Source organism: Rosa rugosa, chromosome 1 (assembly GCF_958449725.1).
Source record: "Rosa rugosa chromosome 1, drRosRugo1.1, whole genome shotgun sequence".
NCBI classification, from domain to species: domain Eukaryota; kingdom Viridiplantae; phylum Streptophyta; class Magnoliopsida; order Rosales; family Rosaceae; genus Rosa; species Rosa rugosa.
In genome coordinates this window covers 67,231,758-67,246,958 of record NC_084820.1, presented here as the reverse complement: position 1 = coordinate 67,246,958, position 15,201 = coordinate 67,231,758, and the positions used below count along the sequence as shown (strand labels likewise).

The window sequence follows — 15,201 nt, the reverse complement described above, 5'->3', positions numbered from 1 at the left end:
ATTCAAGTTTACATGTATGTCCGTGTGCATGTATCCCATTATGGTCACTTATACCGAGCATGTGGGAACTAACGATGATTTTTGTTCCCAGGTTCAAGAAATTGGGTTGCAATTAAGTACTAAAAAACTTGATTCAGAAAGGCACAAATGCGGAGGATGAAACTTTCTTAATTAATGCTTTTTGTTGGGGAACTTGCTAGTGATCTTCTCCTGATAATGCAGAATATATTAAAGGTATTTCCTAATTTCCATTTGGATATCTTCTGCATTTACAGATCACTCCCCTTTTCCTTTCGGCTTTTGATATTTGTGGTTGTGAAGGAGTTTTACTGTGCTTTTGATTCCAGAAACCTGTAACTGAAACATCAGCATCGATCTGTTGCTGGTGAATGTCATACTTCTGCAAACATCGGCAAAATCTAGCGAATGTCAGAGAGGTTTTATGAATTTGCTGCTGGGAGCTGTTCTCGTGGTTTTCAAGGCTTTAGAAGAAGGTTCTTATCATGTGATATAATTAAGTACGTTGCCTCCAAAATTTCAATTGTATCTCATCACATCTATGAATTAATGATTTTCTGATTATGCATTATTTACAGGAAGTCAATAAATTTAGGAGCACTGCTGTAAGACTTGTTTCTCATCTTGCTCAAGTTCCTTCCTCAGCAGTTTACTTTAAGGATGTGTCGCTGTCTATGCCTCTCACTCACCGACAGCAATTTCAGGTATCTTGTTTTTTTCCCCTTTTTTTTGTGTGCGCGCGCGCGCGCATATGTGCTGATTTCACCCAAGAAAAAAAAAAAAATAATCTAGGCTGCATTACTTGTAAGCTTAGAGTTAAAATGGCGGGGCAATGACTGGGTTTTATAATTATTTTTGTGTTTATTGGCTGCTTTTGCAATTGACAATATTTTCATTCTTGCCTTCTCTGTCTGAAGTTAACATTATTATCTCTTTATGTATAAACGGTGAATTTTAAAGAAATCCTACCATTACTTTAAGCGTCACCCCCTGCAATCCTTTTGGCTACTTTGTAATTGGCTATGTGGTGTCTTTTGACCTATAAGTGCATGTCTGCATTATCATCTTATTTTCATCCCTCTGTCAAAGTTACTGTCAACTTTTTTTCGTTCTAACCAATGGATATTAATGAATCAAACCATTGCTATTGACTGTTATGGGATGCTTTTTCTTAGTATGTTTTTCATGTACTTTCTAGAAGTATTTTTTTTTTCTTTTCTTATTAATTCTCTCTCATTTTGATTGGTTCCAGGTCCAAAAAGATATTTTCTATTGCTCCAGAATTGCCTGGACGACTCGAGTGTCGCAAGCTCTACTTTTTTGGATACATTAAAACTGGCTCCCTTTCTCTCTCTTTTCAGGGGTTTATTCGTGTTTCTGTGACTCAAGAGCATAAAGCAACCAAGATGAAGCCCACAACTCCATTTTGGAGAAAAAATTACCGGTGCCAACTGTCGTAAGTAAAGAGAAACAGCCTCCACTACCAGCCACTACATCACATTCTCCTGTTTCTCTGATTATCAAAGAGATGAAGATGAAGATGATTGGGATTCTTCTCAGGCTTTTCCTGCTACTGCAAACGCAGCTGAAAATTACCATGTGAGTAGACAGTGCCTTGTAAACACCCGACCTAGTTGAGAAATCGTCTCTTTCGAAAGTGAATACAGAGAGTGATCAATTTCATGGATCGAGATTCTGTTTCCCAACCTCTTAACAATGTAGAGGCAACCAGCAATGATCTGGCATCCTCACATGGTAATGTACTTTGAGACAATGTTGAGACAGAGAAACCCCATGATTCCCAAACTAATAGTGGTGTTATCGAGGCATGTGATGATCGGAAGGAGATCGAGAGACGATAAATTGTTGTCCGGACCGGAAGAGGAAACGGAAGCAGGGCTGAACCAAGTTACTGAACACGGAGTCACAGACCATCTGAACTTCATCCTATATTGAAGATGCTCAAAGACTGGTTGGAATTAATTCAGCACACCATCAGCAGGGAAAGGATATTGGACCAGTACAAGTTAAGGAAACAGAGCTAGAGCTGGAAAGGTAAATTGATAGAGAAATTGTATTGTATTGAATTGGCTCAAATTACAATGAATAGTTACATATATTATACAAGCTATAGAGAATTCTAGATTGGTGCAGACACTTTGAGATACTTTCACTTGAGAATGTATAGTACTGTGCAGTATGAGTCTTGGCAATGGCATTATATGTGAAGCATAGGCACGCTTGTGCTTTTTGATCAGTGTTCTTGGCTGTATAGTACCGAATTGAAGATAATGCTGGTTCTGTATCTAAGGGTGTTGAAATTGATGGTGGTGTGGAAGTTGTGGATGGTTTTGAAGAGAATAAAGAAGAGGACAAACAACCAAATGTGTCAGGGGCATTGCAATCGGGCAGTGGGGTTTATGACAATGATGGAATACAGCAAGTAAGTGAGGGTATGAGTGTTAATATCCAAAGGAAAATATCTGAAGCTTATCAAAAACAGGGAAAGCAAGTTTCTGAAGAGTTGCTCAAGACACTCACCCAGGAAATGTTGCTTAGGTCCAAATTTGGCTCCAATTTTTGAACAGGTGCATTCCACCTTGAAAGAAGCAAACAACATCAATGCGTGTATAGAGGAATTAAAAAGGATACAGGTTGGTCTTCTTGAAAATTTATATTTCTGAATACAGGTTGGTCTTCTGTTGGGTTGCAGTTTATTTGGCTATTATAACTCCTCCATTGAAGCTGAAGCTGCTGCTGTTGTGCAAGGACTTACAGAGGCATCAAGGCTTCATCTTTTGAACGTTCATGTGGAATGTGACAGCCAAGAGGTAATTAATGCCCTTAATATGAAGATTGAGAGAGGCAATTGGAGAATCTATCCTTTGCTTCGAGAGTTTCACCGATTGAAAAATGAGTTCCATCACGTTTCTTGGTCTTGGATCTCAAGAGAAGCTAACCGTGCAGCGGCCAAGCTAGCCAAAGTGAGGTTGTGCACTTTGTATTGGACTAATGGTCCTCCAACCTCCATGCAATTGGTTCTCACTAGTGATGGTCTTCCTGGTCCTCCTTAGTACTAGTATTTATACCTTTTGTGTCTTGGCTTCTTTTGTCATAGACATTGGAACTTTTGTTGTTCTGTGCATTTGGTTGTATGCTTTTTGCCTCTTGGCTATCAATAGATGAATTTCAGACCAAAAAAAAAAAAAAGAATACAGGTTTGTTCTGAAATTTATACCTAATATGGACTTTACAGATGCAATTATAGTCTAATCTCATATGCAATTATAGTTGCTCTAGAAAATAAAAATGGGAGCATTAGCACTAGTAGTGATTCTTGTGCTCAGTCATTGTGCCTTAGTACCATGCATAATTGCATACAAATTTTCTTTTCAGCGGCCACATAAGATCCACGAAATTGAATTTCTCCAGAAGAGAGCTAAATTGAAGGATGATTACCTGAAGGCTTGTAAAATCGTGCATGGTATTTATCTCATATCAAATCTTTACGTTCTCATTACACTTATCTTCACTAGGGTGTGATATATCTTGCTTTGTATCTTGCATTGCGGAGCGAGGGTGGAACAAATTTTTACTTTCTAAAATGAAGAGAATTGAAGTTCTTGCCAATGAGGTAAGGATTTTTATTTTCAATGTTCTTGATTATGTTTTAATTAAGTGAGGAGTCACCGAACTACTTACTGGAATGCGCAGATCACTGAACATGATGAAGATGTTCTTAAGCGTCTATTAGATATCAGTTGTACATCAGGAAGTCCTAAGGAATTCAAGGTGGAGTTTTTTTTTTATGCTAATCCTTACTTTAAGGATTCCCTCTTAAGAAAAACTTTTCGCACAACGGGTAAAAAAAATCCCAAATTGCGGGCAATTGGGTACGTAATTCTAAATTTTGTGCTAGCTGTACTTAGAGTTACTGTCCCTCTGCCCCGGCTCTCTCATTTTCTAAAATGGGCTACCTTGTAGGATGGAGATTGAGTGGCATGCCGGAAAGAGTTTGACCAATAGTCAAAGCTTCTTTAACTTCTTTGAAGTTCAGCGTGATGGTGTAAGTTTTGGTTTCATCAAATCTAACACACAGCCTATTGAACCCGGTCACATAAGAGTAAGTTTTTTAAATGTTGACAGTCTGAGGAAGCTCGGATTCAAATGGAGCGCGATTATTGCATTGGGTACATAACCATTACTGTTGCTTTACTTATGTAACAAATACTGTAGCTTCTGACCGCACAATTGGGGAAACAATAGTTTATATATGGGAGCTGGAACTTTTACAAGCATATGTCAAGATGAAAAATCACATAACATGAGTTTATTATAAGATGGAATGCGCCATTTACAGCTCATTTAAATACTGAGATTTTTTGTAATAGTGCCAATTATGCATGGAAAGCTGTATACCATCTCTATCTAATGTTTCTGTTGGCATCTATAGGTCAACAATTCGAGACAACTTTTCTTTCCAGATGGAGCTAGAGGTATATGTGTTTTTGACATTTGTTTTATCTGTAGCTAGCCTTTCCTTACGATATCAAAATGCTGTGCAAGTGTTAGCGCTGAGTTGATTGAGCAGAGCTATGTTTCTTTTACTTTCAACTTTTCATCGAGCCTCACAATTATTAGAGATGAGGTTCTGGCAAGAAAAATAAGTCGATCAGTTCTATTTGCAGGGTTCTCATTTCTCATTTTACCAATTATCCTTTCTTTTTAGGACCGGCGGTTAAAACATCCTGTTAGCTACAGGGCGGAAAAGTATCGTGTCCTAGAACGAGACTTGTTAGATAGAAGAGCTAAATTGGAGGCAAACTACCAAAATTGTTTCCGGGATCTGTACAGGGAGGTAGGTAGTGTTTCAACAGGCAACTAGCTCTTAAACGTTGATATGATGATGTCTTAAAGTATTCTGGCGTTTATAAGTGTAGGCCTAGTTGATGCGCAAGGATGACATATATGCCTTTTGTTTAAGTAAAATAGATTCGAGAGAGAATGTAGAGAGAATTGTAGGGAGAATGTAATGTTATTATTGAGAATAGGAGCCCTTTATATAGGGATTACATAGTACTAGTTCTAATGTTACATGGAATACTAATCCGTGTAGGATTGGGAAATCTAGAACCTTCTCTCCTATTGCTACTCCTAGTTTGATAAGGCACACATAAAACTGATTTTCCTTCAACACTCCCCCTTGTGCCGCTCAAACTTGGTGGTGACGCTTCATCCGTTGCCTCGTTAAAAACCTTGCCAGGTAACAAAAACCCTGTGGGACAAAAATAACCCTGGTCGAAGGACAAAAAGAGCACAACACGTCCTTCACTCTTCGAGATCGAACATGTAGACATCATAACTCCCCCTGATGTCGATATCTCCCCCTGATTGCTACAATCGTGGGAGTTCGGATAACTTTCTCAATCTGATGCTCTTCACATGTTTCTCGAAGGTGGATTTAGGTAACGACTTAGTGAATAAGTCCGCTACATTATCCTCTGATCGGATTTGATTCACTTCAATCTTTAGAAGTGATTGTTGTTGCTGATTATAGAAGAACTTAGGCGATATATGCTTGGTGTTGTCGCCTTTGATGAAACCTAACTTCATTTGCTCAATACAAGCTGCATTATCCTTATCCTCATAAATGCATGTAGGTTCATCTGTGGTAGACTTCAAACCACAACTTCCTTGAATATGTCTAATTACAGACCTTAGCCATATGCATTCACGCACGGCTTCATGTAGAGCAATAATCTCTACATAATTTGAGGAAGTAGCAACAAGGGTCTGTTTTGTAGACCTCCAAGATATCGCAGTGCTTCCCATGGTAAAGACATAACCAGTTTGGGAGAGACCTTTGTGAGGGTAAGAGAGGTACCCTGCATCAGCAAATCCCATCAAAACATCACTGTCGTTTTGATGGAGGGGAATAGAGTGAGGCCGGCCACCCTTGGTGGTGGCGGCGGCGTTGGCGGCAATATGGCCGGCCAAGTTATCATGTTGGACGGTGGCACCATGCCTAATGGGGTCCGATCCCATTCTTCCGTCATTCCTCTTCTCTCTGTAGGGATAAAATAGGCCCATATCAATCGTACCTCTTAGGTATCGAAAGATTGTCTTTACACCAATCCAATGGCGGCGTGTTGGCGCAGAGCTATGTCGAGCTAACAAGTTCACTGCGAATGAGATATCTGGTCTTGTGCATTGAGCTAAGTACAATAATGCGCCTATTGCACTTAAATAGGGCACTTCGGCCTCTAATGATTCTTCGTCCTCATCCTTTGGACGAAACGGATCTTTTCCGGGCTCAAGACTACGACCGATCATGGGAGTACTTACAGGCTTTGCTTTATCTTCATTAAAGCGCCTTAGGATTTTCTGAGTATATGCAGACTGATAGATCAGAATCCCATCACTACGGTGCTCGAGTTCTAAACCGAGACAAAACCGTGTTTTCCCAAGATCTTTCATCTCAAATTCGGATTTCAAGTATTTAGCAGTTTCCTTCAACTCATCTAGAGTTCCAATTAGGTTCATGTCATCGACATAAACTGCTACGATTGCAAATCCGGAACTTGTTCTCTTAATGAACACGCATGGGCATATTTCGTTGTTAATATATCCCTTCCCAATCAAGTAGTCACTTAGACGGTTATACCACATCCGTCCGGATTGTTTTAATCCATATAGTGAGCGTTTTAATCTTATTGAAAACGCGCTCCGTGGTTTAGAGCCACTTGATTTGGGTAATTGAAGTCCATCTGGAACCTTCATATATATCTCTGAATCTAGATCCCCATAGAGATATGCTGTAACCACATCCATAAGCTGCATGTCAAGTTTTTCGGAAACTACCAAACTGACAAGGTAGCGGAACGTTATAACGTCCATTACGGGAGAATATGTCTCCTCGTAGTCGATTCCAGGGCGTTGTGAGAAACCTTGCGCCACGAGACGGGCTTTATATCTAACCACCTCGTTTTTCTCATTACGCTTTCTAACAAAGACCCATTTGTGGCCAACAGGTTTTACATCTGGGGGTGTCTGCGTTATGGGCCCAAATACCTGTCTCTTTGTTAGTGAATCCAATTCAACCTGGATCGCATCTTTCCATTTAGGCCAATCTGCTCTTCGTTGACATTCTTCAACAGAGCGAGGTTCGATATCATCATATTCTATGATTCCTTTTGCAACATGATATGCAAATGCATCATCAATTGCCATAGAATTTCTATCCATCATCTCATGTACACTAGTGTAATTTATGGAGATCTCTCTATTCTCTGGAGTTGGTTCTGACATTGGAGCGTCCCCCAATGATGTCTCTTGGACATAACCATAATCCGGAATATTCTCATGAGATGGATTATTTACATCGATGATTAATGGATTATTTTGTGCCAAACTCGCTTTCTTTCTTAGGCGAGAATCCATCGAACCTATAGGCCTCCCGCGCTTCCTGGCAGGAGCCATGGGCCTAGCCACAACGTCACCATCACTATGAGGTGGGACGTTGGCGCCATGCTCAATTGCCCTTGAGATGGCGTCATGTCCTCTAATTTTAGGGACATCAATCATTGCAGGCACGTTTGCAGCAGGTATGTGTGATCTCGTCACTTTAGCGATATCAGAAAACGCATCAGGCATCGATTCTGCTACGTTCTGAAGATCGAGAATTCTCCGCACTTCAATTTCGGACTGTGCGGTTCGGGGATCAAGATGAGACAGAGTGGGGACAGACCACGACAATTCCTGTCGTTCCTGGTGAACATTGATGTTCTTATCTCCCCCTATCGACGGGAAGACTGTCTCATCGAAGTGACAATCCGCAAATCTAGCGGTAAAGAGATCGCCTGTCAAGGGTTCTAAGTAGCGGACAATTGTTGGAGAATCATATCCAACGTAAATGCCTAATCGTCGTTGAGGACCCATTTTGGTGCGCTGTGGCGGCGCAATTGGCACATAAACTGCACACCTAAATATGCGTAAGTGTGAGACATCAGGCTCATACCCAGTCACCATCTGGGACGCAGAAAAGGGTTGAGTGGCAGTAGGCCTCAGACGAATAAGCACGGCTGCATGCAATATTGCATAGCCCCAAGCAGAAATAGGAAGATTGGTGCGCATTACCAATGCCCTAGCGACCATTTGTAGTCGTTTAATGGCGGCTTTTGCGAGACCATTTTGGTTGTGAACATGAGGAACTGGATGTTCAACTTCAATCCCAATGGACATGCAATAATCATCAAATGTTTTTGATGTAAACTCCCTAGCATTGTCTACCCTTATAGACTTAATAGGATGATCAGGGTGGTGAGCCCTTAACTTAATAATTTGTGCTAGGAGTTTAGCAAATGCAGCGTTCCTAGTGGACAATAGCATGACATGTGACCAGCGTGTCGATGCATCAACCAACACCATAAAATATCTAAATGGTCCGCATGGTGGTTGAATAGGTCCACAAATATCACCTTGGATTCTTTGCAAGAATGGAATATTTTCTTTAGTGTCCTTTGCATAGGATGGTCTCGATCCTAATTTTACTAAAGAGCAGGCTTTGCAGAACGAATGATAGGCTTTAGAAACAACCAATGAGGATTTTGGTTGAGCCATGAAGTCACAATAGACGTTAGAAGTAAATTTTGGAGACAAAGGAGCCTTGGTGGCGTCAATGCCACCCTGAGGCCGCAGGGGGATGGCGGCGCCGGCCAAGAATGGCCGGATTTCGGGGTGAATGGCGCCGTGAGGCGCAAGGGCTCCTTCGGTGTCCAAAAACCGAGTTTTACTTCTTTTCGTTCTGAAAAATGGATGTCCGTGTGAAGTCTTTAATATACGGATCATCATATCACGACCTGGGTGTCCCAAACGGTCATGCCAAAGCCTATATGTGTCAGAATCCCATAAATCATCTCTCATAACATGATTGGATTCAATTACTCGAATAGTGGTTGCATACAACCCACTAGATCGACACATAAGTTTCTCTAAGACTCTTTTATATCCGTAGTCATTAGAGATGATGCAAAGGAACACTTGTCCATTCTCACAATGTGTTTCCACGTGAAAACCATTGGCTCTTATATATTTGAAGTAATAAAGTTCGAAAAATATGTCCATGACATGAGATAAAATAAATCGATACTTTATTAATAATAGCCAATGATTACATCAAAGTTTCGTGACCATAATCTAATCCAAAGTAAAATCAAACATTAGACAAATTGTAGTCACTCAATTCGTTCGGTAATTCCAATTAAATATGACCAGGGAAGTAGAGAGAGATGTCGGTGGAGCAAAGCTCTCTTAAGTACCACTAATCTCAATTACTTTCCTAGACATCATACTTAATTGAGTACGCCTAGAGGAAAAGATATAATCCAATAAGTCATTTTATTGATTAAGGCATAATTGCCATTACATAATTCTTGGAAAATTAAAAGACTATGCTAAATGAAAATCTGCGGCATTCTATCTTCATCGCCAGATTTAAAGTCTTTTATAGCTCGATATCTTGATTACCATTAATCAGGTACTCCATAAAATACCATGAAGAGGATGCTCTCTTGATTGAGGTGTATTGACAAAATACATATGGTCTCTAGGACCAATGGCGTTGGAATAGTGCAATCATGGCCAAAATTGGCGCCATGGTGTCCAACCCTATACCCTCAACGTCATGACCCCTATGGTCATGTTAGGGTTTTCTCAATCAATTTGTTTTTTCGCGTTTTTCCACAAGCATGCATAAATAATATGATGCAGAGAGCCTCCGAACAATATTTCATAACTCTTTCAAAGTTTTAGTGAAGCATATATTATTCCATCTTGCTTCTATGTTCGGAAAGTTGTGAATGTTACTAAAACATTCACTAGGCGCAACCCAAAGGTTGTTAGCGTTATCCTCATTCATGTACTCAAACTTGAGGGCCATCTTCATGTGGCGCTTCATCAGGGTAAATGCCCTGGAATTTTCTATCTCAGTTTGTGAGTCTTGAGCGGTTCCTTTAGAACAGGGCTCTTGGATTGTAGGCAAATAAATATTCCGTGCCCGTAGAATCCAATGGAGTAAAATCGAGCTCGTTCAAGTCTTACATCCTGGAGAGGAAAGCAAGAATGTATTAGTTTCGGAGTCAATGCTGCCACGCAAACTAATATAAGATTTCTGAGCCTTAATGCTACCAAGAAATCGATTTCCAAGAATAATTGGATTAGACCGAAACAATGATGTTTGAATGGTCAAAATCGATGCTCACGAACGCTCTTAGTCCGTAGCTTACGAACGCTCTTAGTTCGTTAATTCAATGCTTACGGACGCTCTTAGTCCGAAGTCTTACGAACGCTCTTAGTTCGTTAATTGCGTGAATCCCCACGATTCCGCTTTCCCAAGAATCGAACCCACGTTATAAGAAAGGTGGGATGTAGAAGAAGGGAGGTTGCAAGTCCCCGAAGAAAAAGAAGGAGAAATTAAAATTCGGAAAGCTGGAACTTTAATGTAAATACTTGTTGAAATTCGGAACAGATTCTGTTCTGAACAGCTTGCACTTCAATTGGTGTACAGGTCTCAAAACAACTCCGATAAGGCTGAAATTCGGAGGTTAGATGGAAGAGACAGAGACGAACAACTTTGATGAAGAAAGGATTTTGATCTGAGGTTCCGAACTAGACGTTTCGGGGCTTGCAAGTAGACTGACGTGCACAGGAAAGGAGAAGGATGCAGTTGGTGTACGTTGGTGCTGCAGGGGCAGCAGACGTGCAGCGGTGCTGCAGGGGCAGCAGGGATATGTGCGCAGGGGCGCATAGGTGAGGCTAGCGTGGGCTAGGAGCTGCGGTGATGAAGAAGATTTTTGGGTTTTTGGTTTTTGGTTTGTGGTTAGAACTCGTGCTGATAACGTGTTTAAGTAAAATAGATTCGAGAGAGAATGTAGAGAGAATTGTAGGGAGAATGTAATGTTATTATTGAGAATAGGAGCCCTTTATATAGGGATTACATAGTACTAGTTCTAATGTTACATGGAATACTAATCCGTGTAGGATTGGAAAATCTAGAACCTTCTCTCCTATTGCTACTCCTAGTTTGATAAGGCACACATAAAACTGATTTTCCTTCAACACCTTTCTGTATGTGATGATTCATTTCAGAGGTTTGGGATTGTGAATGGTGTAACTGAAGTTGGAGAACCAAACACTAAAGGAGTGCCGGAGTTTTGGCTTAAAGCAATGAAAAACAATGAAGTCCTTGCTGAGGAGGTGGGGATTTCGTAAGCCCCCCCCAACACACACACACACATATAGATATATCCTGTGTGTATTTTATGCAATTTACTTGTGGTAATATGGTTATTTGTTTCCTAAAATAGATTACTGAGTGCGATGAAGGGGCTTTGAAGTACCTACAAGACATCCAATGGAGGAGGTTAGTGACACGTTGGAGAGGGGGTTTCGAGCTGGAGTTCATATTTGCTCATAATCCATATTTTGAAGATCCTTCCCTGATAAAACAATTTCGGCATGAGCAAACATTTTCGTAAGTCTAACTCTCAGCTGCTGTACTGATTTTTCCTCTCTACTTTTCTAGTTACCTTTGGGATATCTTGTAGGTCAGAGATCAATTGGCGCCATGATCAAAGCTTGACACATAAGCTTATAGAGAAGCCAGGAAAGAAAGGAAAACACATTGTCAAAACTGTTAAAGCTTTTTTAACTTCTTCAGCCGTCGTCCGAATCCTCAAGCCACTGAGGAGAATACTTATAGTGAAGATATTGTAAGTTGGCTAAATTCCCCTGGATATTGAACTTCATTAATGATGATATAAGCATATTTTGTTAATATCTTTGATGTAAATGATGACAGGTTCAGGGATTTAGAGCCCAGATCAAATATGATTTTTACATTGGGTATGCTAATAAATTTGTTTTGTTTGCTTTAATTGCTTATTTTGTAGTTTGATTAAGAATGTGAAGCTGCTTAATTATATTCCAATGACATGTTGTTGGTGTTTTGTAGTAAAATAATCCGAGACAAAATTATTCCCCATGGAATAGCATGGTTCACAAAGGAGGCGCTTGAAAATAATAGTGAGTTTCATGATTTAGAAGACTTCTACAATGACGGTTATTCGGATGAGTCTGAGTCCGAGGAAGAGTAAGATGATTGTGGAGGATGAGCACAACATTGCTACAATGAAATCGAGTGTTTCGTACAATTGCTTCATGACATTTCAAGTTTCTGTTTTTGATGCCCAAGTTGAACGGAGATTTTCATCCGCGTAAAGCAAAGAAAATTGTTAAACTTTGTAGTTTCAGTTGTTTCTGACATCTACTAGACTATGAGCTGGTGATTTTCTTAATCCTATTTTGTTCATCATATGTCTCACATTTTCTGCATCTTTCCATCTTCCCACTGCAGCATAAATTTTTGCCATCAATACATAGTTTCCTGTGTTTTCTGGCACAAGCTCAAATAGCCACTTAGCAGCAACCTCTCCTAGCTCAACATTATCATGTATCACACATGCACCAAGTAGTGCACCCCAAATAGCATGATTAGGCTGAAATGACATTGTTCTAATAAGATCATAAGCTTCAGCCAATCGACCTGCACGACCAAGAAGATCAACAATGCATGTGTAGTGATCAGCCTTGGGAATCAATTTCTGATCTTTAAGCATGAATATGAATAACCCCAAGCCCTCATCCACCAAACCAGCATGGCTGCAAGCATGCAGAACAGAGGTAAAAGTGACCTCGTTTGGTCTCACCCCAGATTGCACCATCTGATGGAAAAGTGAAACAGCAATCTTGCCATGGCCATGTGTTCCGTAACCAGCTATTATCACACTCCATAGAACAATATCCCTGTCCTTCTCTGAAATTCCATTGAAAGTCTTGTGAGCATATTCTAAACTTCCAGCCTTTGAGTATGAATCAATCAAACCAGTAGCAACTTCAATGCATGAAAGAAACCCAGATCTCACTAGGTAACCATGTATATTCATTGCTTGATGTAAATCAGCAAGAATGGAATACGCAGGAAGGAGACTATTCAGGGTTGCTTCATTGGGTTGTACGGCTTCCACCAGCATCTGTTTGAAAAGTTCTATTGCTTCTCTGGCAAGACTATTGTGAATGCATCCAGAAATTATTGAATTCCAGGGAACGGTTTTCTTTTTTGAAGTCTTTGCAAACACTTGAAAGCTCTGATCAATACAACTGCTTTTCGAATACATGTCAATTAAAGCAGTCACCACCATAACATCAGACTCAAGCTTTTGCCTAATAGTCCACCCATGCAAGCACTTTCCTTGCTTTAAAAGATGCAAACTCCCACAGGCCGAAAGTAGAGAAGCTATTGTTACAGAATTTGGCTTTACACCTTCACACTGCATCAGCCAACAAAGCGCCAATGCACCTCTTGGTTCACCACTCAAAATATAACCATTGATCACAGTACTCCATGTCACCACATCCCTCTCACCCATGTGCTCAAAAACTGCTTGCGCCTCGTTCATGCTACCGCACTTTATATACATATCCACCAGCGCATTCCTCAGTGCCAAATTCTTCCCCAAACCCTTCTCTTCCACAAAGGCATGAACACGCCTTCCCAATACCTTAGACCTCAAGGAACCAATAACCGGCAACAAGGAAACCAGAGTGGCACAATCAGGCTCCACACCCTCATTCATCATCCACTCAAAAACACTCAAAGCCTCCCTCGCACACCCATTCCTAAAGTACCCGCTAATCATAGTGTTCCAAGACACCACGCTTCGTTCCTGCATTGCATCGAAAACCCTCCTCGCCATATCCCTCTCCCCACAACTCATATACATTGCCAGCAAAGCGTTCATAACAAACACATCCAAGCCAAACCCATCAACCACAATCCGTCCATGAACAACAAGCCCAACTCCCACCACTGACAAGTCACTACACGCCTTAACAACACCAGGGTACGTAAACCTATCCGGCCGGCACGTACCCAAATCCACCATTTGCACAAACACGCTCAGTGCCTCATGTGGTAAGCCCGTTTTGACATACATTCTTATCACGGCGTTGTACAAGAATGATCTCCGGTGAGGCATATCGTCGAACAGCTTACGTGCATATTGGGGGTGGCTACATAAGGCGTATAGTTTTGCAAGGTTTGAGCTGACGTAAGGTGAGTGTGAGCCTGATGTGATGGTGTGGGCATGGAGCTGCTTAGTTTTGGTGAGGGATGGAGTGGCGGTGAGGTGGTGGAGCAGTGAGTGGAATTGGGCTGCGGTGGCAGTGAGGACGTCCTTGGCTTTGGTCAAAGCTTGAGATGGGCCGCTCATCAAGTCAAATTATGCTGAATCCAAAGCAACGGTCCGTTTTATTTGGTTTAGACTTTTTTTTGAATCGAAGGAGGTCAGCCCTTTATTGAAATTGAAAGATTACAACGATGCGATGCCAAAAGACATCCAGAAGGGAATAAAGCAGTACGAAACGAAAAATACATATGAAATATAAAAACATAATAACGCAAGAGCAGCAACGTCAAGACGCAGCGCTGATTTTACACTACGGATTGCAGCCGTGTAGTGAATTGAGTAGTCAGTGGTTTGACTACCCATCGAACTCCAACGCACAAATTGACAAAAATCAACTTGGCGCCGGAATGAAGGCACTCTCCCACCTAAAGATCGAAGCCGGCCAAGGGTGTCAGAACATGGCCATGTTGGCAGACGATCTTTCACGAACAGATACCAAAGACTTGGGTCCTGAATCCAATACCAGTAACGCATAGGAGCCCCAAACCAAGTTAGCAACTGAGCAACAGTCCAACAATAGTGGGACGCAGCCCAAGCCCCACTCCCTCCTGGATCCCAGATCCTGATCCATTTGCACAACCCACCCGGATCCCAGATCCGGGTCCTTCTGATGCCAACAACAGACAAACTGAGGTCGATGACCACCACCCTGTGGAACCGAATCAGCCGGCCGGCAACAACAATTTGCGAACTCCCACAGCCACCACCGTGAGGATCCAAACCAAAATTGATGCCCGGATCCCTCAATCCCCAACCATCTCCACCAGGAGCCGCCGCCCAAACGAGCCTAAAAACCGGAGCAGTGAACGGGCTCCACTGTCTCGCCGCCCGAATCCTTATGCCGTCCATCGGTAACTCAAGAAAAGTATCACAGAAAGAA

The 15,201-nt window shown here is 41.4% G+C and overlaps 2 protein-coding genes across 9 annotated transcripts; one reads left to right on the top strand and one right to left on the bottom strand.

Moving 5' to 3' along the window:
- The first annotated feature begins 6 nt into the window (after positions 1-6).
- Positions 7-12,385, top strand: LOC133726307 (nucleosome assembly protein 1;2-like). 8 transcript variants are annotated; one of them, XM_062153828.1, is made up of 10 exons: positions 1,279-2,461; positions 2,578-2,672; positions 2,797-2,849; positions 4,472-4,514; positions 4,748-4,876; positions 11,164-11,271; positions 11,382-11,548; positions 11,622-11,786; positions 11,876-11,919; positions 12,029-12,385. In XM_062153828.1, exons 3-10 carry the CDS (start codon positions 2,827-2,829, stop codon positions 12,034-12,036), a joined length of 687 nt encoding a protein of 228 aa, XP_062009812.1. In that variant the 5' UTR covers positions 1,279-2,461; positions 2,578-2,672; positions 2,797-2,826; the 3' UTR covers positions 12,037-12,385. The 8 variants fall into 8 exon arrangements, with proteins under 8 accessions (XP_062009813.1, XP_062009814.1, XP_062009812.1 ...); XM_062153829.1 differs by lacking the exons at positions 1,279-2,461; positions 2,578-2,672; positions 2,797-2,849; positions 4,472-4,514 and adding exons at positions 7-234; positions 348-494; positions 597-722; XM_062153830.1 differs by lacking the exons at positions 1,279-2,461; positions 2,578-2,672; positions 2,797-2,849; positions 4,472-4,514 and adding exons at positions 7-234; positions 348-518; positions 597-722.
- Positions 12,323-14,379, bottom strand: LOC133726306 (pentatricopeptide repeat-containing protein At5g39350). The gene has a single exon (XM_062153822.1). The coding sequence runs from the start codon at positions 14,343-14,345 to the stop codon at positions 12,324-12,326; it is 2,022 nt and encodes a 673-aa protein (XP_062009806.1). The 5' UTR covers positions 14,346-14,379; the 3' UTR covers position 12,323.
- Positions 14,380-15,201: the final 822 nt, after the last annotated feature.

Excerpts from the sequence above, each read along its gene's own strand:
- LOC133726307 (XM_062153827.1), top strand. The coding sequence starts at position 2,827 with ATGTGGAATGTGACAGCCAAGAG. Across the intron at positions 4,515-4,747 it reads CTTTCCAGATGGAGCTAGAG|GACCGGCGGTTAAAACATCC; the intron begins GTATATGTGTTT and ends CTTTCTTTTTAG. Across the intron at positions 11,272-11,381 it reads ATGAAGTCCTTGCTGAGGAG|ATTACTGAGTGCGATGAAGG; the intron begins GTGGGGATTTCG and ends TTCCTAAAATAG.
- LOC133726306 (XM_062153822.1), bottom strand. The coding sequence starts at position 14,345 with ATGAGCGGCCCATCTCAAGCTTTGACCAAAGCCAAGGACGTCCTCACT.